At 48.2% G+C, this 24,393-nt stretch overlaps 1 protein-coding gene across 1 annotated transcript; it reads right to left on the bottom strand.

Moving 5' to 3' along the window:
• Positions 1–4,992: 4,992 nt before the first annotated feature.
• Positions 4,993–16,811, bottom strand: LOC140381476 (high choriolytic enzyme 1-like). Its single transcript, XM_072465559.1, has 8 exons — positions 16,793–16,811; positions 16,644–16,720; positions 12,625–12,702; positions 12,313–12,462; positions 9,075–9,195; positions 7,366–7,544; positions 7,205–7,286; positions 4,993–5,144 (listed from the first exon to the last, which is right to left on the bottom strand). Exons 2-8 carry the CDS (start codon positions 16,705–16,707, stop codon positions 5,009–5,011), a joined length of 810 nt encoding a protein of 269 aa, XP_072321660.1. The 5' UTR covers positions 16,708–16,720; positions 16,793–16,811; the 3' UTR covers positions 4,993–5,008.
• Between the last annotated feature and the right edge of the window lie 7,582 nt (positions 16,812–24,393).

Here is a 24,393-nt window from a genome sequence, read left to right as displayed (position 1 = left end):
CATCACGCCGCGAGCACGCCACGCCGCGAGCACGCCACGAGCACGTCACGCCGCGACCATGTCACGCCGCGAGCACGTCACGCCGCGAGCATGTCACGCCGCGAGCACGTCACGCCACAAGCACGCCACGAGCACGTCATGCCAAGATCACGTTACGCCACGAGCACGTCACGCCACGACCATGTCACGCCACGAGCACGCCACGAGCACGCCACGAGCACGTCACGCTACGAGCACGTCACGAGCACGTCACGAGCACATCACGCCACGAGCACGTCACGCCGTGAGCACGTCACGCCGCGAGCACGTCACGCCACAAGCACGCCACGAGCACGTCATGCCAAGAGCACGTTACGCCACGAGCACGTCACGCCACGACCATGTCACGCCACGAGCACGCCACGAGCACGTCACGCCACGAGCACGTCACGAGCACGTCACGAGCACGTCACGAGCACGTCACGAGCACGTCACGAGCACGTCACGAGCACATCACGCCACGAGCACGTCACGCCGCGAGCACGTCACGCCGCGAGCACGTCACGCCACAAGCACGCCACGAGCAAGTCATGCCAAGAGCACGTTACGCCACGAGCACGTCACGCCACGACCATGTCACGCCACGAGCACGCCACGAGCACGTCACGCCACGAGCACGTCACGAGCACGTCACGAGCACATCACGTCACGAACACGTCACGCCGCGAGCACATCACGCCGCGAGCACGCCACGCCGCGAGCACGCCACGAGCACGTCACGCCGCGACCATGTCACGCCGCGAGCACGTCACGCCGCGAGCACGTCACGCCGCGAGCACGTCACGCCACAAGCACGCCACGAGCACGTCACGCCACGAGCACGCCACGAGCACGTCACGCTACGAGCACGTCACGAGCACGTCACGAGCACATCACGCCACGAGCACGTCACGCCGTGAGCACGTCACGCCGCGAGCACGTCACGCCACAAGCACGCCACGAGCACGTCATGCCAAGAGCACGTTACGCCACGAGCACGTCACGCCACGACCATGTCACGCCACGAGCACGCCACGAGCACGTCACGCCACGAGCACGTCACGAGCACGTCACGAGCACATCACGTCACGAACACGTCACGCCGCGAGCACGTCACGCCGCGAGCACGCCACGAGCACGTCACGCCGCGACCATGTCACGCCGCGAGCACGTCACGCCGCGAGCACGTCACGCCGCGAGCACGTCACGCCGCGAGCACGTCACGCCACGAGCACGTCACGAGCACGTCACGAGCACATCACGTCACGAACACGTCACGCCGCGAGCACATCACGCCACGAGCACGTCACGCCGCGACCATGTCACGCCGCGAGCACGTCACGCCGCGAGCATGTCACGCCGCGAGCACGTCACGCCACAAGCACGCCACGAGCACGTCATGCCAAGATCACGTTACGCCACGAGCACGTCACGCCACGACCATGTCACGCCACGAGCACGCCACGAGCACGCCACGAGCACGTCACGCTACGAGCACGTCACGAGCACGTCACGAGCACATCACGCCACGAGCACGTCACGCCGTGAGCACGTCACGCCGCGAGCACGTCACGCCACAAGCACGCCACGAGCACGTCATGCCAAGAGCACGTTACGCCACGAGCACGTCACGCCACGACCATGTCACGCCACGAGCACGCCACGAGCACGTCACGCCACGAGCACGTCACGAGCACGTCACGAGCACATCACGTCACGAACACGTCACGCCGCGAGCACGTCACGCCGCGAGCACGCCACGAGCACGTCACGCCGCGAGCACGTCACGCCGCGAGCACGTCACGCCGCGAGCACGTCACGCCACAAGCACGCCACGAGCACGTCATGCCAAGATCACGTTACGCCACGAGCACGTCACGCCACGACCATGTCACGCCACGAGCACGCCACGAGCACGCCACGAGCACGCCACGAGCACGTCACGCTACGAGCACGTCACGAGCACATCACGCCACGAGCACGTCACGCCGTGAGCACGTCACGCCGCGAGCACGTCACGCCACAAGCACGCCACGAGCACGTCATGCCAAGAGCACGTTACGCCACGAGCACGTCACGCCACGACCATGTCACGCCACGAGCACGCCACGAGCACGTCACGCCACGAGCACGTCACGAGCACGTCACGAGCACATCACGTCACGAACACGTCACGCCGCGAGCACGTCACGCCGCGAGCACGCCACGCCGCGAGCACGCCACGAGCACGTCACGCCGCGACCATGTCACGCCGCGAGCACGTCACGCCGCGAGCACGTCACGCCGCGAGCACGTCACGCCACAAGCACGCCACGAGCACGTCACGCCGCGACCATGTCACGCCGCGAGCACGTCACGCCGCGAGCATGTCACGCCGCGAGCACGTCACGCCACAAGCACGCCACGAGCACGTCATGCCAAGATCACGTTACGCCACGAGCACGTCACGCCACGACCATGTCACGCCACGAGCACGCCACGAGCACGCCACGAGCACGTCACGCTACGAGCACGTCACGAGCACGTCACGAGCACATCACGCCACGAGCACGTCACGCCGTGAGCACGTCACGCCGCGAGCACGTCACGCCACAAGCACGCCACGAGCACGTCATGCCAAGAGCACGTTACGCCACGAGCACGTCACGCCACGACCATGTCACGCCACGAGCACGCCACGAGCACGTCACGCCACGAGCACGTCACGAGCACGTCACGAGCACGTCACGAGCACGTCACGAGCACGTCACGAGCACGTCACGAGCACATCACGCCACGAGCACGTCACGCCGCGAGCACGTCACGCCGCGAGCACGTCACGCCACAAGCACGCCACGAGCAAGTCATGCCAAGAGCACGTTACGCCACGAGCACGTCACGCCACGACCATGTCACGCCACGAGCACGCCACGAGCACGTCACGCCACGAGCACGTCACGAGCACGTCACGAGCACATCACGTCACGAACACGTCACGCCGCGAGCACATCACGCCGCGAGCACGCCACGCCGCGAGCACGCCACGAGCACGTCACGCCGCGACCATGTCACGCCGCGAGCACGTCACGCCGCGAGCACGTCACGCCGCGAGCACGTCACGCCACAAGCACGCCACGAGCACGTCACGCCACGAGCACGCCACGAGCACGTCACGCTACGAGCACGTCACGAGCACGTCACGAGCACATCACGCCACGAGCACGTCACGCCGTGAGCACGTCACGCCGCGAGCACGTCACGCCACAAGCACGCCACGAGCACGTCATGCCAAGAGCACGTTACGCCACGAGCACGTCACGCCACGACCATGTCACGCCACGAGCACGCCACGAGCACGTCACGCCACGAGCACGTCACGAGCACGTCACGAGCACATCACGTCACGAACACGTCACGCCGCGAGCACGTCACGCCGCGAGCACGCCACGAGCACGTCACGCCGCGACCATGTCACGCCGCGAGCACGTCACGCCGCGAGCACGTCACGCCGCGAGCACGTCACGCCGCGAGCACGTCACGCCACGAGCACGTCACGAGCACGTCACGAGCACATCACGTCACGAACACGTCACGCCGCGAGCACATCACGCCACGAGCACGTCACGCCGCGACCATGTCACGCCGCGAGCACGTCACGCCGCGAGCATGTCACGCCGCGAGCACGTCACGCCACAAGCACGCCACGAGCACGTCATGCCAAGATCACGTTACGCCACGAGCACGTCACGCCACGACCATGTCACGCCACGAGCACGCCACGAGCACGCCACGAGCACGTCACGCTACGAGCACGTCACGAGCACGTCACGAGCACATCACGCCACGAGCACGTCACGCCGTGAGCACGTCACGCCGCGAGCACGTCACGCCACAAGCACGCCACGAGCACGTCATGCCAAGAGCACGTTACGCCACGAGCACGTCACGCCACGACCATGTCACGCCACGAGCACGCCACGAGCACGTCACGCCACGAGCACGTCACGAGCACGTCACGAGCACATCACGTCACGAACACGTCACGCCGCGAGCACGTCACGCCGCGAGCACGCCACGAGCACGTCACGCCGCGAGCACGTCACGCCGCGAGCACGTCACGCCGCGAGCACGTCACGCCACAAGCACGCCACGAGCACGTCATGCCAAGATCACGTTACGCCACGAGCACGTCACGCCACGACCATGTCACGCCACGAGCACGCCACGAGCACGCCACGAGCACGCCACGAGCACGTCACGCTACGAGCACGTCACGAGCACATCACGCCACGAGCACGTCACGCCGTGAGCACGTCACGCCGCGAGCACGTCACGCCACAAGCACGCCACGAGCACGTCATGCCAAGAGCACGTTACGCCACGAGCACGTCACGCCACGACCATGTCACGCCACGAGCACGCCACGAGCACGTCACGCCACGAGCACGTCACGAGCACGTCACGAGCACATCACGTCACGAACACGTCACGCCGCGAGCACGTCACGCCGCGAGCACGCCACGCCGCGAGCACGCCACGAGCACGTCACGCCGCGACCATGTCACGCCGCGAGCACGTCACGCCGCGAGCACGTCACGCCGCGAGCACGTCACGCCACAAGCACGCCACGAGCACGTCATGCCAAGATCACGTTACGCCACGAGCACGTCACGCCACGACCATGTCACGCCACGAGCACGCTACGAGCACGCTACGAGCACGTCACGAGCACGTCACGAGCACATCACGCCACGAGCACGTCACGCCGTCCATCAGTACTGGTCAGATGTGTGTCCATCAGTACGGGTCAGATGTGTGTGTCCATCCGTATTGGTCAGATGTGTGTCCATCAGTACGGGTCAGATGTGTGTCCATCAGTACGGGTCAGATCTGTGTGTCCATCCGTATTGGTCAGATGTGTGTCCATCAGTACGGGTCAGATGTGTGTGTCCGTCTGTATGGGTCAGTTGTGTGTCCGCCTCTATGGGTCAGATTTGTGGGCCTGTACGGGTCAGCACTCACAGCAGTTGTAGAGCCTGTTGAGGCGGGCAATGTCATTTTGGCTCATCTGTGTGGCCTGGCCAAAAGCCACGTTTGGGTTGGGGATGGGCTCCATGGTGGGCCTGTTGTTCTTGGAGAAGGCGTATCTGCAGAAACACGTTACTTCTGACAGTGGTCGTGCTCATGTTGTAGACTCCGGAGGCACGACTCAGTATTGCACTATTGATTAACTAAAACGAGTTTTCATGTTTTTCCAATTCAGACTTTGTTTGGTGGGATAGGACCTGTGGTTAGATTTATTCAATTCAATTTATTTTTGTAATGCCCAAAATCAGTTGCCTCTGATTTGTGCTATCAATCACTTGGAAATGCAGCTAGTATAGTCTATAGTATTAGCATTAGCCCGCAAATCACATGTAGAAGTATAACTGTTGGTTTACTTCAGGCAATACTCTAGCTCATTCAGCTCCCTCCGCCACTGCTCTGACCCTTCCCACGGCCGCTCTGGGGGCCGCATGAGAAGAGACCAGGAGCATGATAGCACCAGTGATTATGGCGGCTTCACGGGCGATTACTCTTAAGATTACAAAGGCTACAGTAATTTCTTCTCAAAGTGCTCCATGTACAGAAGGCACTGTCCTCATTCTCAGGCATAGCCCCAAAACTGTGGCTTCGCTATGTCGATGATACTTTTGTAACAATCAAGAAACAAGAGCTGGAAACCTTCTCTGATCACATCAATGCTGTGGACCCACATATTAGGTTTACAAGAGAAGACGCTAAGGAGAATCGCTTGGCCTTTCTTGATTGTTCCACGATCAGAGGAGAGGACGGGAAACTCCAAATAGAAGTATATAGGAAACCTACACACACAGACCAGTATCTGCTCTTTGGTTCCAACCACCCACTACAGCACAAGCTGGGTGTGATCAGAACCTTACAACACAGAGCTCAAGGTGTGCCCACCAGCTCAGAGGGCAAGAAGAAAGAGGAAAAACATGTCCGAAATGCCCTCTCAGCCTGTGGTTACCCCGCTTGGGCCGTCAACAGAGTGAAGAGAACCAAGAAGCAGGACAAAAGGGAAACTGAACAGAGAAGGAAGGGTGTCTCTATCCCTTATGTGTCTGGCCTGTCGGAAAAACTGCAGAGATTTTTTAGACAACACGAAGTCCCTGTTTATTTTAAACCAGGAAACACTTTAAGACAAAAACTGGTTCACCCTAAGGACAAGTTGCCGACTCAAAAACAGAGCAATGTAGTTTATTCGATCCAATGCAGTGAAGAAAGTTGTAAAGAATGTTACATAGGTGAGACTAAACAGCCTCTACACAAGAGGCTTTATCAGCACAGAAGAAATACAAGTTCAGGACCTCAGAGTGCCGTGCATCTCCATCTTGAAGCCTCTAATCACTCGTTTGAAGACGGTGAGGTGAAGGTTTTAAGCAGGAGAAAAGATGGTTTGAAAGAGGAGTTAAGGAAGCTATTTTTGTTAAAAAAGAAAGACCTTCTTTAAACAGAAATGGAGGGCTAAGGTTTAATCTTCCTGTTATTTATAATGGGTTACTGAACCCCTGGAAAGGTAGAGGACCAGGACAAGGACATTTAGATGCTAATCAGGTACTCAGGGTGGTTGAGCCAGGGTCTCACAAAGACAAAGAGGATTCTAATAGCCCATTAAGATTCTGAATAGGCTCGGTAGATACAAGGGGGGAGTTTCTGTTGAAACAAACAACTCTTTCTACTTCAGGAAGGCTCCGCCCAATGGGCGGGTCTTACCACAGAACAGTATTAATATCGGAGTTCTCGACCTAAATTCTTTTATTGACAATGACTCTTGGATGAGAGTCGAAACGTCTATTTTTTCAAACTGAGTCCAGATGACTACAACTGAAGCTTTTTCTACTATGGAACACGCCTGGACCAATGAGGGATTACACCGATATATTACATACTTCACCTTAAATTATACTTTTTGTGAAGCTCAAATATGTCCATTGTTTGTAATAGAAAAGCAAGCGCACTGATATTTCGACCCTTGAAATTCTAAATTGTTCCTTATTAAGACTTAAATCATTAGCATATGATTGAATTACTCTTGAATAATGTCATGATTTACAAAATTTTTCCTCCATCCTTGAATTATTAAAATTGGGACGACATAACATTTTAAAGTGTCTATCGTTTTAATGCAAATGTGTGTTTTTACCTCTCGTACTGCATGACAGAGTTGTAGTCATACGGAGTGCCCTGGTTCAGAGTGTCGATGATATAAAAGTTGTAGTCCATCCCTGTGAAGACCCAGAGCTTAACTCCACATGAAGCTGTTTAAAGAGAGCCAACTCTGAATGTGTGATCTGTTCTTCTGACCGTCCATGATGTTGTCCCAGTGCACCCTGATGTGGTTGTCCCTGTCGGAGCGGGTCTGCTCGTGGTTGAAGCCCAGAGCGTGGAGAAGCTCGTGCTGGACAGTGCTGTGGTACAGACATCCACTACGGTCCAGAGACACAGTCTGGCCTCCACCCTGACGTCCCACGTACGAGTAGCATCTGCACACACAATTATTGTGAGAAGAAACATCAGAATTATTCACAATTATTCACAATTATTCACAATTATTGACTCCATGACCAAGCAACAGAGACATCTTTAATTCACTTCCTTAATTCCTTAATTCCTTCACATTGTCTAATAGATCACAGTTCCTCAGTATGTGACCAGCTTTATCAAATCAAAAAGTGAAAGTTAATGTGACATAATCTTCTCGAGAAATATACAATACATTTATTTTGGAGTACTGTAGGAGCCATTTTGACTGCCCTTCATATGTGCACCTTGTGCCCCTCCAGCCCCTATGGGGCACTGTTGGGTAGTGGTTGGGTATGGAAACCCCAGGAATAAAGAGGGCAGGAAATTAGCACCAGGTGTTGGAAGGTGCAGAGGCGTATGATTTTTGACCGTGTCTAATGTTGGTGTTATTGTGGCAAAGGTCAGCCAAATAAATCCATTTTAACCATTTCACTGGACTACTTTTTTGATGCTTTGGTGCTTAAAACCTCTTTACACCTTCTGGCAGTATATATACTGAATGGAATGACACAGACCTCACCAACGATCAAGGACTGGACTGACATAGTAACAGACATAAGACAAATGGAAGAAATTACATTCAGACTTCATTTGGAAATTGACAATTGTGCCGTGATTTAGTTTTATGTTTAGTTGACGTCTACTTGTGCTCTTATTTTGATTTTCGCTCTTTGGTTGTGTTGTGATCTTTTCAATGTCCTATGGTATCTCTTTATTCTCTTCAAAAAAATGTAAAAGACACTTCCGGATCACTGGACTTCATGACTACAGACCTGTGGCGCTGACGTCTGTAGTCATGAAGTCATTTGAGCGCCCGTCCTCCCCCACCTCAAGTCCCTCACCTCCTCCTGCTGGACTCCCCTACTGGACCCCCTACTGGACCCCCTACTGGACCCCCTACTGGACCCCCTACTGGACCCCCTGCTGCTGGACCCCCTGCAGTTCACCTACAGAGCCAACAGGTCTGTGGACGACACCATCAACCTGGCTCTCCACTTCACCTGCAGCACCTGGACTCCCCGGGAACCTACACCAGGATCAACACCACCTCCTGCTCTGCTCCAGGACAAGCTCTCCCAGCTCAACGTGCCTGACTCCACCCGTGGGGGGAGCGCCGACCCCACCTGCAGGGATGCACCCAATTTGATGCATTTTCTTCAAAAACTTGGTCCAAAGCCTGGATACAAAATTACTACAAAAAACTGAAATGATCCATCCATTTAAATGACGCATGGAATCTCTTTAAGTGTAGTCCTCCATTAAGTCTATTTTATTAAGAAATTCTTATTTTTTGCATGCTTTATTTGATATACTTTGCAATTATTATTAGTATTCATTGTTGTAAGTTGCACCTTAATGCCAAAACAAGTTTCTAGTTTGTGAATTTTGTTCACTGACAATGGAAATAAATCTTTTTCTGATTCTAAAGCAAAATGGTCTGGGGGCCAGGGCCAAATGAAACGTGGCTAATGTTAGGGTTGGGGTCTTACCCGTTTCTAGACTCGATGCTTATCCACTCATGGTCACCAGTCTGGTAGGGTCTGAAGTGGATGCAGGACACGGTGGAGAAGGACTGCAGACCGCGCTCGATGATGGACCTCTCGCGGTCAGCTGCAGAAGCAAAGGGTCTTCAGTTTACTGCACTGCACCACCATGTGGCCATACCGGCAAGTCAAAGTACATAATACTACACAAGACAGTATTACGAATATATAAAATGTTTTAGATCTAAAATCACTGAGGCAGATACAGGCACAATAGACTTACGTGACCATGCTTAAGTGAACATTACTCTGGACTTGAAGGAAAGACAAAATGACCCACACTTTCCTTCAATGCCATCTGTTTAAGAAAAGGAACACGATACTAGGGAAACTTCTCCGCCCAGTCTCTGGGATGTTACTAGACTAGTTTTGAGAGGAAAACTACTTTTTTTGCTGAACTGCTTTAGCAAAAAAGAAACAAAGGGAGAAAAACCAAAATGATCTGCAAGAAACAGTAAAACTGGCGGAGTTAAATCATGCCAAGAGGGGGAATCCTCAAATGCTCCAGGAAATAACAAAGATAAGAGGAAATATGTGGGTGTAATTCCTCATTCGTCCAGGAGTGTTCCATTGTCGAAAAAGATTCAGTTGTTTCATCTGGACTCTGTTGTTTTGAAAAAACGATGATCTTTGTCATCTTTATATTTATCCTACTCGGAATAGGATCAATATCTGAGTTCCCGGTCGTGATTTGCAGATTGAGAATGACTCTTGGATGAGAGTCCAGATGTCTACACTGAATCTTTTTCTACAAAGATAAGAGGAGAAATGAATTGCCCTGACCTCATTGGAAATATTAAAAAAAAGAAAGAATATAAGATCTTTACAAAACAAAGATATTGTGAGAGTGGATCAACATTTTCAAAATTATTATCCAGGAAATGTAGAGAACAAAAAGCTGAAAGAACCATTTTTCAAACACGGGACAGGCAAAGCACAGGACATAGTAAGACAAGATAAGATGATCCCTACACATAATGCACATAATGAACCATATGGAAAAACAACAAAAAAAACCTGGGATTATCAGTTTGGACGCTGCGAAAGCTTTTGATTTTGTAGCTGGTCTTATTTATTTAAAGTGCTAAACACATTTAAAATAGACACATATATATATATATATATATATATATATATATATATATATATATATATATATATATATATATATATATATATATATATATATATATATATATATATATATATATATATACGATGGTCCAACATCAAGAATTAAAATCAATGGTCATCTGACAGATCCACTGACTCTGGAAAGAGGGGTCAGACAGGGCTGTGCCTGGTCTCTCCTCCTGTTTGATTTGTATTTGGAACCATTGGCTCAATATATTAGACGATCAAAAACAATCAATGGGATTGAACATAAAATTGCTTGCTCCGCAGTTGATGTTTGATGTCTATACAAACTCAATATACAGAAAATAATAATATTTTGTATTTGGGGATCCCCTTTGCCCCCCTTATCCAGTTCAAACTACAATCATCGAAAGAAAAAGGAGGTTGAGGTTTTGTCTTTATTTATTTCAGGTCAGATCAGATCGTTGCTGGTGTGAGCCAGAATGTCGTGCTCAATGGTCTTATACTGAGAGTCATGTGGTGCCGGGGGTTCCTGTACAGGTCTTATACTGAGAGTCATGTGGTGCCGGGGGTTCCTGTACAGGTCTTATACTGAGAGTCATGTGGTGCCGGGGGTTCCTGTACAGGTCTTATACTGAGAGTCATGTGGTGCCGGGGGTTCCTGTACAGGTCTTATACTGAGAGTAATGTGGTGCCGGGGGTTCCTGTACAGGTCTTATACTGAGAGAAATGTGGTGCCGGGGGTTCCTGTACAGGTCTTATACTGAGAGTAATGTGGTGCCGGGGGTTCCTGTACAGGTCTTATACTGAGAGTCATGTGGTGCCGGGGGTTCCTGTACAGGTCTTATACTGAGAGTCATGTGGTGCCGGGGGTTCCTGTACAGGTCTTATACTGAGAGTCATGTGGTGCCGGGGGTTCCTGTACAGGTCTTATACTGAGAGTCATGTGGTGCCGGGGGTTCCTGTACAGGTCTTACTGCAGATGACAGACGCTTGAGTCTGACGGAGGAAGTTAAGAATCCCTGGGTCAAATCTGTGCTTATGACATGGAAGGAGCTGATCAGAACATACAAACTAACAAACTACAAACTAGCTTCATGACCAAAGGTTTTGTATCAAATAGAACTGACCTGAGACTCAAGGTCTGGAGGACAAAAAGTATAAAAACATTTCACCAGATTACAAAATATAATTTGTTAAAAATTATATATCAGAGCTTTCAAGGGGAATAATATAAAAAATATGTAAATGTATTGATGATTCAGGAAGCCACTCAAATAAATGGGAAATATATATACTTCTCAGAAGTGAATCACAAAATGCTGGCCTTCTGGTGGTCCCAAGAGTCTCTAAAAGCACAGTAGGAGGTAGAGCTCCTGTCCATGTTAAATATGCTGACACAGTCTCTTCATTTAAGACCAGACTTAAAACGTTCCTCTTTGAAATGACTTATGGTCAGGCCAGTTAGGAACAGAAATATAAAGCTACAGTTTCTGCTACGCTGCCCTAGGAGCAACTCTGGGGGAAGTATGGCAGCTTGAGCTCTATCCTCTGATAAACACTTCTAACAACAATATTGAATATTTAATTTCACTTGCAATATGTTCATTGCTTTTACATCGTTTTCTTCTTCTTCCACTTCCCCGATGACACTTAAACAATAATAGCTTTTGTATTTTGATAATGGTTATGGTTCTCTGGACTAAATAAACTCTAAAACACAGACAAAAAGACATTTGCCTTTTACATCTAATTTAATTAGTTCCCAAATTTCAACCTTTCTTTGGGTAAAAGTGTGTTTAACTGACAACTACTGAAATAATCCAGTCCATATTCTCTTCTTGTGGCTCTGTACTAGAATGGACCAGCGATTGGCTAAATAGTTTAAACATTTCATTTCACTATTAATGTCATTCCTGTCACCAAAATGTGCTTCTTTTAAATGTGAAAAGGGTTCGTTTTTTGGTTTATTTTATTTTATTTTATTTTCAAAGGCAGTGATTTTGTGGAATATCGTTTTGGAGAATTCTGTTCCTTGATGTGTTTCATGGATTTACTCAAGAATGTGACAGGATAGTGTGCTCACTGTAGTGGTTGGCAATGTAGTAGGGGATGTAGGCCTTCCCGTCGCTGTACTTGAGCCATAGACAGCCTGTGGTGGTGCAGGGGTCCGCGTTCCTGTCGCCTTTCACAGCGATGTCTCCTCCAATCAGGGCGGGCTCATCAAAGTCAGGCACTAAAAACAAGTCGACTTATAATGGGTTTGGTGTCTTCAGCTCTGATCGTGCTCGGGTTAGGGTTAAGGGTTAAGGGTTTAGGGTTAGGGGTTAGGGGTTAGGGTTGAGGGTTAAGGGTTAAGGGTTTAGGGTTAAGGGATAGGGTTAGGGTCTGCACTCACCGCGCTCTCTGTTGGCTCGCTCCAGCAGTTCACCCACAGACAGCTCTCGGGTTGTGTCCTCGCTCTGGGCAAACGCCTCTGCCACAAAGAAACAGAACATAACGGTTAGGGTTAGCAGACGTAACACAGGGTTAGGGTTAGGGTTAGCAGACGTAACACAAGTTAGGGTTAGGGTTAGCAGACGTAACACAGGTTAGGGTTAGGGTTAGGAGACGTAACACAAGTTAGGGTTAGGGTTAGCAGAAGTAACACAAGTTAGGGTTAGGGTTAGGGTTAGCAGACGTAATACAAGTTAGGGTTAGGGTTAGCAGACATAACACAGGGTTAGTGTTAGGGTTAGCAGACGTAACACAAGTTAGGGTTAGGGTTAGGGTTTAGGGTTAGGGTTAGCAGACATAACACAAGTCGACAGCAACTGAATATAAGGGTTAGGGTTAGCAGACATAACACAAGTCGACAGCAACTGAGGGTTAGGGTTAGCAGACCTAACACAAGTTAGGGTTAGGGTTAGCAGACGTAACACAAGTTAGGGTTAGGGTTAGGGTTAGCAGACCTAACACAAGTCGACAGCAACTGAATATAAGGGTTAGGGTTAGCAGACGTAACACAAGTTAGGGTTAGGGTTAGCAGACGTAACACAAGTCGACAGCAACTGAATATAAGGGTTAGGGTTAGCAGAAGTAATACAAGTTAGGGTTAGGGTTAGCAGACATAACACAGGGTTAGGGTTAGGGTTAGCAGACGTAACACAAGTTAGGGTTAGGGTTAGGGTTAGCAGACCTAACACAAGTCGACAGCAACTGAATATAAATACATGAACATAATAATACAAAGTCTGTAGAATTTGTCCATTTCCAAATTAAGCCGGAATGTATTTTTTTCATTTGTCTGATTTGTCTGTTTCATGTTCAACTATTGTCTTTTCATTGATTGATTATTTTTGGGGGTTAAATAACAATGATGAAGTCTGTATTGTTTACAGTATGTTCAGAAATATATTCAATAAGATTGTCAATTTATTTGTCTTTACAAAGACAAAACACAAATTCGGTAGAAAATTGTGATCTATTAATATGTGGGGGGAAAATGAATACCCTCACTTTTTTTCTCTGTCCCTCTGTCCCTCTGCTCTCTGCCCTCTGTCCCTCTGCTCTCTGCCCTCTGTCCCTCTGCTCTCTGCCCTCTGTCCCTCTGCTCTCTGTCCCTCTGCCCTCTGTCCACCTGCTCTCTGTCCTCTGTCCCTCTGCCCTCTGTCCCTCTGCTCTCTGTCCCTCTGCCCTCTGTCCCTCTGCTCTCTGTCCCTCTGCTCTCTGCCCTCTGTCCCTCTGCTCTCTGTTTCTCTGCTCTCTGTCCCTCTGCCCTCTGTCCCTCTGCCCTCTGTCCACCTGCTCTCTGTCCTCTGTCCCTCTGCTCTCTGCCCTCTGTCCCTCTGCTCTCTGTCCCTCTGCCCTCTGTCCACCTGCTCTCTGTCCTCTGTCCCTCTGCTCTCTGCCCTCTGTCCCTCTGCTCTCTGTCCCTCTGCCCTCTGTCCCTCTGCTCTCTGTCCCTCTGCTCTCTTCCCTCTGTCCCTCTGCTCTCTGTCCCTCTGCCCTCTGTCCACCTGCTCTCTGTCCTCTGTCCCTCTGTCCCTCTGCTCTCTGTCCCTCTTCTCTCTCCCTCTGTCCCTCTGTCCTCTGTCCCTCTGCTCTCTGCCCTCTGTCCCTCTGCCCTCTGTCCCTCTGTCCCTCTTCCCCTCTGCTCTCTGTCCCTCTGCTCTCTGTCCCTCTGCCCTCTGTCTCTCTGCCCTCTGTCCCTCTGCTCTCTGCCCTCTGTCCCTCTGTCCTCTGTCCCACTGCTCTCTGCCCTCGGTCCCTCTGTCCTCTGTCCCTCTGTCCCTCTGCTCTCTGTCCCTTTGCTCTCTCCCTCTGTCCCTCTGTCCTCTGTCCCTCTGCTCTCTGCCCTCTGTCCCTCTGCCCTCTGTCCCTCTGTCCTCTGTCCCTCTTCCCCTCTGCTGTCTGTCCCTCTGCTCTCTGTCCCTCTGTCCCTCTGTCCCTCTGCCCTCTGTCCCTCTGTCCCTCTGCTCTCTGTCCCTCTGCTCTCTCCCTCTGTCCCTCTGACCTCTGTGCCTCTGCTCTCTGCCCTCTGTCCCTCTGCCCTCTGTCCCTCTGTCCTTTGTCCCTCTGCTCTCTGTCCCTCTGCTCTCTTCCCTCTGTCCCTCTGCCCTCTGTCCCTCTGCTCTCTGTCCCTCTGCTCTCTTCCCTCTGTCCCTCTGCTCTCTGTCCCTCTGCCCTCTGTCCACCTGCTCTCTGTCCTCTGTCCCTCTGCTCTCTGTCCCTCTTCTCTCTCCCTCTGTCCCTCTGTCCTCTGTCCCTCTGCTCTCTGCCCTCTGTCCCTCTGCCCTCTGTCCTCTGTCCCTCTGTCCCTCTTCCCCTCTGCTCTCTGTCCCTCTGCTCTCTGTCCCTCTGCCCTCTGTCTCTCTGCCCTCTGTCCCTCTGCTCTCTGTCCTCTGTCCCACTGCTCTCTGTCCTCTGTCCCTCTGCTCTCTGTCCCTCTGCTCTCTCCCTCTGTCCCTCTGTCCTCTGTCCCTCTGCTCTCTGCCCTCTGTCCCTCTGCTCTCTGCCCTCTGTCCCTCTGCCCTCTGTCCCTCTGTCCTTTGTCCCTCTGCCCTCTGGCTCTCTAGAACTTTTTTTTTTTTTACAATTGGCCAAAAGTGGGACTGTCCCTTTGCTCAGAAATGTGAGTGAAGTTCACAAAAGCTCAGCAGACCGTTGCAGACATAGCCATCGGTCTGAACTTTAGAACTATGAACTTGGACCTCTAAACTCCTGCCATGGACACAATAAATGGATACCTTTGAAATTGACTTTTGGCGACAGGAAAAAAAACAACGATCAAGGACTGGACTGAAAAACAAATGAAAAAAATGACTAATTTGACAGACTTTGGAAAAAAATGTACTTTTCTTTTTATTTAATTGTATGTTATTATTTCTTGTTCTATGTTATATGCTTGTTCTTAAAAAATAAAGAAGTAGTGTACGTAGAAGGGTGGTCTGGCTCTACCCTGCTTCATTACTATGACACTGCCCAGTAGAAGGTTCTGCTTATGCTCTCGTCAGAGAGAATTGGGAACGGATGGAAGAACCTGTGATCCTGCAGCTGGGATGAGAATCAACTCCTCCAAATCAGAGGGGGAAAAAAGGTGTCTTTTCCTCTCCAGGTGGCTAGGGGGTCCTTGTCCTCTCCAGGTGGGTGGGGAATCCTTGCCCCAAGTGGAGGAGTTCAAGTATTTTGGGGTCTTATTCAGTAGTGAGGGAAGGATGGAGCGTGACATTGACAGGTTGCTACGTGCAGAATCTACAGTGATGCGGTTGCTGTACAAGACTGTTATAAGCAGATCGAAATGAGTTTCCTCCGCCGGGTGGCTGTGCGCTCCCTTAGAGATAGAGTGAGGAGCTCAGTCACACGGGAGGAACTCGGAGTAGAGCTGCTGCTCCTTCAGGTCGAGAGGAGCCAGCTGAGGTGGCTCGTCTGTTCCGGATGCTTTCTGGGCATGTTTCGGGCATATTACCCCAGGAAGAGGCCCCGAGGAAGACCCAGGACACGTTGGTGGGACTGAGAACACCTCGGGATCTCCCCTGAAGGTGTCTGGGGAGCGAGAAGTCTGAGAGTCCCTGCTCAGACTGCTGTCCTCGCGACCCGTCCCCGGATAAGCGGACGAAGTTGGATGGAATGATGGTAACATATGGAAAGGATGGTTACGTTACATACGACCATATTGATCGGACTTTGTATAAGGTTTGTTTCAAATGTCCAAGTAGCCTTTGATTTTCTTTTACTTTTGTGTGGATTACTGTACATTAATAAGAGCATATTTAAATGCACCTTGGTGAATTAGAAGATCCATTATACATCGGGTATGATGCCACCATGTTCTTTTGTTTTGTCTTTCTCTAATTGTACCAAGATAAAACCGTATGTTTAAGGCCTGATCTTTAGGTCTTTATGGGAGAAAAATGCATTTGTATGTATGTATTTTACCTTCCTCAGCCCAAGAAGAGGACCCCAACAAGAGAGCCACAAACGTCCAGGAGAAGATCACCATGGCAGCAGCAGACCTGGATGAATGGGTAATCATCTTTAATACACTTTAATCATTTTCATCAAATCCAGAGACACACATTTCTTACCTTCAGGAGCAGATCTGAGAGCAGCTCCAGACTTCAGCCTTTTATGTCCTTCTGCCGTTTGGAAGAACTAATAATAGGCACTTATCGCCTCCGCAGAACTCCTTATCACGTTAGTAGAAATGTTTGTGTGAAGTTGAACAGGTGCTGGCCTGTACTTCACAGAATAGACATAAAACAAGACCAAAGAGCAACATTTAAAAATAACATTTCAAATACACAATGAACACAAGAAACACAATTATAACACAGAAGAATTCAAATAAAAGTCCCTTTGGGTCCAGAGTCGATCAAATTTGTCCATTACAAAATTAAGTCTGAATGTTTATTTTTCTGTTTCTGTTATAAATGTAAGTCCCGTCCTTGATACGTCTGTCATCTACTTCCTATTCAATTCAATTCAATTGAATTTATTTTTGTAACGTCCAAAATCACAACACCAGTTGCATCTACAGTGAAAAAGCAGATTTAACCATTTTCATAGGGACTTGGCAATATCCCGTGTCCTTAGACAAAGGTCCCAGGGTCCTCTGTCCTTAGACCCTCCTTCTGTTCAGGAGCTGGAGCCACTCAGGAGGAGAACCAGTTCTTCAGGAGGAGAACCGGTTCTTCAGAAGGAGAACCAGAGCATCTGGGTCCACAGGTCATCGATGTGCCTGTCCCACTCCCGGAGGGGAAGTGGGATAAGAAGGAAAAGCAATGAACAGATTGTTAAATATTGTCTGATAGAATAAGTAGTCAGAAGCAGAGGATAGAGCTCATACTTCCCCCAGAGTTGCTCCTAGGGCAGTGGAGCTGAAACTCTAGCTTTATATTTCTGTTCCTAACTGGCCTGACCATAAGTCATTTCAAAGAGGAACGTTTTAAGTCTGGTCTTAAATGAAGAGACTGTGTCGGCCTCTTTAACATGGACAGGAGCTCTACCTCCTACTGTGCTTTTAGAGACTCTTGGGACCACCAGAAGGCTCTACCTCCTACTGTGCTTTTAGAGACTCTTGGGACCACCAGAAGGCTCTACCTCCTACTGTGCTTTTAGAGACTCTTGGGACCACCAGAGGGCTCTACCTCCTACTGTACTTTTAGAGACTCTTGGCACGACCAGAAGGCCAGCATTTTGAGAGTGAAAAGCTCTGTTTGGATGATATGGTTCTATAGCATCTTTGAGGTAGGATGGGGCCATGTCATTTATGGCTTTGTAAGTCAGGAGGAGGAGTTTAAATTTGATTCTAAACTCGACAGGAGCCAGTGAAGAGACTCCAGCACTGGCGTAATGTGCTCTCTTCTTTTTGTTCCTGTTAGTAATCTTGCTGCTGCATTTTTAACCAGTTGAAAGTTTTTTATGGAGCTTTTAGGACACACTGTGAGCAGGAGTTACAGTCTAATCTAGATGTTACAAATGCAGGAGACGTTTTTCGGCATCACTTTTAGGCAGGATTCTTCTGATTTGATCTATATAACGCAGATGGAAATAGTCTGTTTAACAGGCTTGATTTATATGAGCTTTAAATGAGAGCTCCTGGTCAAATAAGACTCTGAGGCTTTTTACAGTAGAACTGGAGGCTACACTGACATTGTCCAGTGTGACTATCTGCTCAGATAAAGCGTCTCGTACATGTTTAGGACCAGCACAATGACCTCCAGCACAATGACCTCCAGCACAATGACCTCGGTTTGTTCAGGGTTAAGAAGCAGATCATTAAGTGTCCTCCAGGTTTTTATCTCCTTCACACGAGGGTAAGTCTGTCTCCTTGATCGCTCTGATCAGGTTCATTGATAAATACAGCTGAGTGTCGTCTGCAGAGCAGTGGAAGTTAATACCATGTGATCTGATCATGTAAAGAGGAAACAGAACTGGACCCGGTGGCACACCGTAAGTTACTTCAGAACAAGGTGAGGAGCTCTGGATTACATGAACAAACTGGTACCTATCAGATAAATAGGATTTAAAGCAGCTGAGGGCGGGGCCTCTGAGGGCGGGGCCTCTGAGGGCGGGGCCTCCGACACCTACATCACATTCCAACCTCTGCAGTAGAATGTTGTGGTCGATGGTCAAACGCTGAGGTCAGAACCAGGATTGAGACCAGTCCATCATCAGCGGCTAATAACAAATAAGATAAAGATATTCCTTTATTGTCCCACATGGGGAAATTTCATTGGTGCAACGCAGGAAGATACAGAGGTAGATACAGAAGAACAGATCACTTATAGGAAGTCTGAAAAACACTTTCAGTAGAAGATCTCCTATAAATAAATAAAAACTCCCATAGACAAATAAATAAATAAATACATAAATACCATTGCATGTGATCACGACAGTAATTGCACATGAATATGTGTTCTTACGGCAGTTTCCTGTAAACAATGATCAAGTAAAGAGTAACCAGGCAATAACTTGAAGCAGAAACAGAGTCTCTCGGTCTCTCTCAAAAGGCGGAAGTTTATTCACGTGCACAGTGGATAAACACCCTCTCTCTCCCTAAGACAAGGTCGTTCTGTCCCTACCTCACTTTAGTACACCTTTTATAGGTGGTAACAAACATAACATAATCACAATCCAAATCAGCTCAAAAAGAGATAGACCAGACTATCACGTCTGTGACGGTTCCATCTCTTCAGAGGTTTAATCAAAGACCATTTCCACACCGAATCCGGTCCTGACGAATTAATTGATGATTAAGAGGCGCCGGACAGTAGATATTCAGTATAATCAGGACCTCATATTCTTATCCCATCTGCACACAGGAGAACAACAAAGATATTAATTCCGTGACATGTCATGGCCTAAAACAACATTAGAATGACATGACATGACCCATTTTCTCCCATTACAATACCACTCTTTTGATTATCTTAAACCCCTGTTTAATATCATATCATCAATCAATTACCAATCAGAGAAAATAGTAATTAATAATTAATAACACAACAAAAAAATGAATAATAACAATAATTTGATAATAGAAAAAGCTTCAGTTGTAGTCATCTGGACTCAGTTAGAAAAAATAGACGTTTCGACTCTCATCCAAGAGTCATTGTCAATAAAAGAATTTAGATCGAGAACTCCGATATTAATACTGTTCTGTGGTAAGACCCGCCCATTGGGCGGAGCCTTCCTGAAGTAGAAAGAGTTGTTTGTTTCAACAGAAACTCCCCCCTTGTATCTACCGAGCCTATTCAGAATCTTAATGGGCTATTAGAATCCTCTTTGTCTTTGTGAGACCCTGGCTCAACCACCCTGAGTACCTGATTAGCATCCGAATGTCCTTGTCCTGGTCCTCTACCTTTCCAGGGGTTCAGTATTCCATTATAGATACCAGGCCTCATTCTCAGGCATAACCCCAAAACTGTGGCTTCGCTATGTCGATGATACTTTTGTAACAATCAAGAAACAAGAGCTGGAAACCTTCTCTGATCACATCAATGCTGTGGACCCACATATCAGGTTTACAAGAGAAGACGCTAAGGAGAATCGCTTGGCCTTTCTTGATTGTTCCACGATCAGAGGAGAGGACGGGAAACTCCAAATAGAAGTATATAGGAAACCTACACACACGGACCAGTATCTGCTCTTTGGTTCCAACCACCCACTACAGCACAAGCTGGGTGTGATCAGAACCTTACAACACAGAGCTCAAGGTGTGCCCACCAGCTCAGAGGGCAAGAAGAAAGAGGAAAAACATGTCCGAAATGCCCTCTCAGCCTGTGGTTACCCCGCTTGGGCTCTCAACAGAGTGAAGAGAACCAAGAAGCAGGACAAAAGGGAAACTGAACAGAGAAGGAAGGGTGTTTCTATCCCTTATGTGTCTGGCCTGTCGGAAAAAACTGCAGAGAATTTTTAGACAACACGAAGTCCCTGTTTATTTTAAACCAGGAAACACTTTAAGACAAAAACTGGTTCACCCTAAGGACAAGTTGCCGACTCAAAAACAGAGCAATGTAGTTTATTCGATCCAATGCAGTGAAGAAAGTTGTAAAGAATGTTACATAGGTGAGACTAAACAGCCTCTACACAAGAGGCTTTATCAGCACAGAAGAAATACTAGTTCAGGACCTCAGAGTGCCGTGCATCTCCATCTTGAAGCCTCCAATCACTCGTTTGAAGACGGTGAGGTGAAGGTTTTAAGCAGGGAGAAAAGATGGTTTGAAAGAGGAGTTAAGGAAGCTATTTTTGTTAAAAAAGAAAGACCTTCTTTAAACATAAATGGAGGGCTTAGGTTTCATCTTCCTGTTATTTATAATGGGTTACTGAACCCCTGGAAAGGTAAAGGACATTCAGATGCTAATCAGGTACTCAGGGTGGTTGAGCCAGGGTCTCACAAAGACAAAGAGGATTCTAATAGCCCATTAAGATTCTGAATAGGCTCGGTAGATACAAGGGGGGAGTTTCTGTTGAAACAAACAACTCTTTCTACTTCAGGAAGGCTCCTCCCAATGGGCGGGTCTTACCACAGAACAGTATTAATATCGGAGTTCTCGACCTAAATTCTGTTATTGACAATGACTCTTGGATGAGAGTCGAAACGTCTATTTTTTCTAACTGAGTCCAGATGACTACAACTGAAGCTTTTTCTACTATGGAACACGCCTGGACGAATGAGGGATTACACCGACAATAATTTGATAATATACCAAAAAAAAATGATTAATAAAAATGACCAATTTAATGATTAAAAACAATAATTAATAAAATTGAACCCTTGAAATGAGTAATAAAATAAAAAATAATAATAATAAAAAATAGATAAAATTATTAATAAAAAATATTAATAAAGTTAACCCCAGCTCCCCTGTCCCGAGACCCCCTCCACCGGCCAGGAAAAAACTACAAAACCACTTTGGGATAAAAGTAGAAACCTGGAGGAATTCCACCGTGAATGGGGCTCAGGACGGACAGGCTGATGCTGACTTCTGGAAAAAAAAAATGCTCGATTCATTTCATCAAAATAAAGATTTCAGTCTATCTCTTGTCTTAATTTAAGTCATTACAATTTCCCTTTGAATCAGTGATTTCAAAAACAGTTTAAAAGAAATTAATAAAACTGTTAAAGTTTGATTTTCCTCCGCTCTTGTTTTACTGGCTTAAGGTCTCATTCCCTTGATGATTGAATCATCATCTGAATCACTAATGTAGCCTGTGTCTTGCTTAGACGCGTCTCTATCTGGCCCTGGAACCTGAACAGACACATATTGAGCAGAAACCATTTTACCAATCACTTTGAACAAACATGGGAGAACACAAGAAAACAGAATCAAGATTACCCATACAATAATGCCAAAATTTATGAGCACGTCACGCCAGGAAGTAAGAGCCCATCCTAACACAGAAAAAGGGTGAGTGGCAGTGACAGTTTCAGATTCCATGAGATTACGGAGTTTGGTCAAGTTTGCGAGTCCCTGTTGGATCGCACCCCCATCCTCATCATTAGCAGGAATGTAGGTACAGCAGCTCCCTTTTAGTAAAGTGCACCCGCGTCTAGTTTTACATTTTTAGGAGGTCTGATGTGAATCTGAGGTCGGAACTTAATCTTGCGTGGAAGAAGAGGAATCACCGCTCTCCACGCAGACCAAACTATCCTACTCAGAAGTTTAACATTATCTCTAGAAATTAGAGATCAGGTAACATGTTGGATAAATTAGGCACAGGGAGAGGGAGCACGTGTGGAGAGTTGGTTGCCATGGGCATGTGTGTACATACATAACAATCTCTCCGCTTGTGACTGTCGGCTACATATTTAGCATATCGATACCAATAGTTTAGTGTATAGACGGTGTAATGGTTATAAGTGTCTGTGAGAGACTCGATCTTGGATGTGTCGTCATAGTGCAGTGTACGAGTGTTACGGTCTACTCTGTTTTCTCTGTGGGGCCACATCCAGCTAGGCAGAGTGATAAACCATATTATTCCCAATGCCAGAACTATTGACAGACCCAGTGCATAAATCATTATTCTATAGTTCAACAACCTGATGTTGAGCTCGACCTTTCTGTCGGTCAGATACCATTTAGAGCTCTGACGCTCCGGGGGACTCCTCCCCCCAGGAGGAGTAAGTAAGTAAGTAAGTAAGTAAATTTTATTTATATAGCACCTTTCACAGACAGAGGTCACAAAGTGCTTCACAAAACACAGAATAAAACAATAAAAACACAAAAAACTTACAGTGAACAATACATATACAACAATATACAGTAAAATCAGTCCGTAAAACAAGTGCATTTAAAAGGCTTGACTAAATAAAAAGGTTTTAAGCTGACCCTTAAAAGCAGTAACTGAGTCCAGTGACCGTAAGGAGAACGGAAGATCGTTCCAGAGTCTGGGGGCAACAGCCTGGAAGGATCTGTCTCCTCTGGTCTGAAAACGGGTGCGAGGAACCAGCAACAGTTTCTGGTCCAAGGACCTTAGTGAGCGAGAGGGAGCGTATGGATTAATCAGATCGCTGATGTACGATGGGACCTGACCATTTAAAGCTCTAAAAGTTAAAACAAGAATTTTAAACTGTATCCATGGAGACCGGCTCCAGTGAAGGGCTTTAAGAATGGGTGAAATGTGGGCCCTTCTATTTGTGCGGGTCAAGATCCTCGCTGCAGAGTTCTGGACCAGCTGCAGACAAGAGAGTTCCTTCTTGTTAAGACAGGAAAACAAACTGTTACAATAGTCCAAACGTGAAGACACAAATGCATGAATTATAAGTTCCAGGTCATTTTGAGACACCATTTTCCTGAGCTTACAGATTTTCCTCAACTGAAAGAAACAGTTCCTCGTCAACAGCTTGGAGTGGTGCTCTAAAGACATGTCTTTGTCAAAGACAACACCCAAGTTTCTAAGACTTGGTTTAGCAGTCTGACCTAAAACACCCAAGTACTGGTTTATCCCTGGAATGGCATCATCAGGGGCAATAATCAGTGTTTCTGTTTTGTCAGCATTTAGCTGCAACGAGTTTTGACTCAGCCATTGTTTAATTTGCACTAAACAACTGACCAATGAGTTCAGCTTCTGGATCTCAGAAGGTTTAAAAGAGCTGAATATCGTCATGAACAGGTGATAGGACACATCACTAAACTCTTTAATGATCATTCCCAGGGGAATGATATAAAGCAGAAATAGGACGGGACCCAAGACGGAGCCCTGAGGAACTCCACACAACAGATCAGCTGAGTCGGACATTATTTGGTTTGCAGCAACACTAAAGCTCCGACCGGATAAATATGAGGAAAACCAATGAAGAACTGACCCCGACAGTCCAATCAGGTCCCTCAGTCTGTTCAACAGGATATGATGGTCGACAGTGTCAAAGGCTGCAGACAGATCCAACAGAACTAAAACAGTGCATTTCCCAGAATCAGCAGACATCGTAATGTCACTGGACACTTTGAGCAATGCGGTTTCCGTAGAATGATGTTTGCGGAAACCAGATTGAAAAGAGTCGTGAATGTTTGACTGATCAAGGAAATCGGACAATTGTTCAGAGACCACCTTCTCTAGGATCTTGGACATGAACGGGAGCTTTGATATGGGTCTGAAACTTTTGGGGTCTGTCGGGTCCAAGTTTGTTTTTTTCAGTAAAGGCTCAACTATGGCATGTTTAAATGGACCAGGAAACACACCA

This window comes from Eucyclogobius newberryi, unplaced genomic scaffold, assembly GCF_026437365.1.
Source record: "Eucyclogobius newberryi isolate DKJ021-1_F unplaced genomic scaffold, fEucNew1.0.hap1 SCAF_5, whole genome shotgun sequence".
NCBI classification, from domain to species: Eukaryota; Metazoa; Chordata; class Actinopteri; order Gobiiformes; family Gobiidae; genus Eucyclogobius; species Eucyclogobius newberryi.
This window is presented reverse-complemented; position numbering and strand designations above follow the sequence as displayed.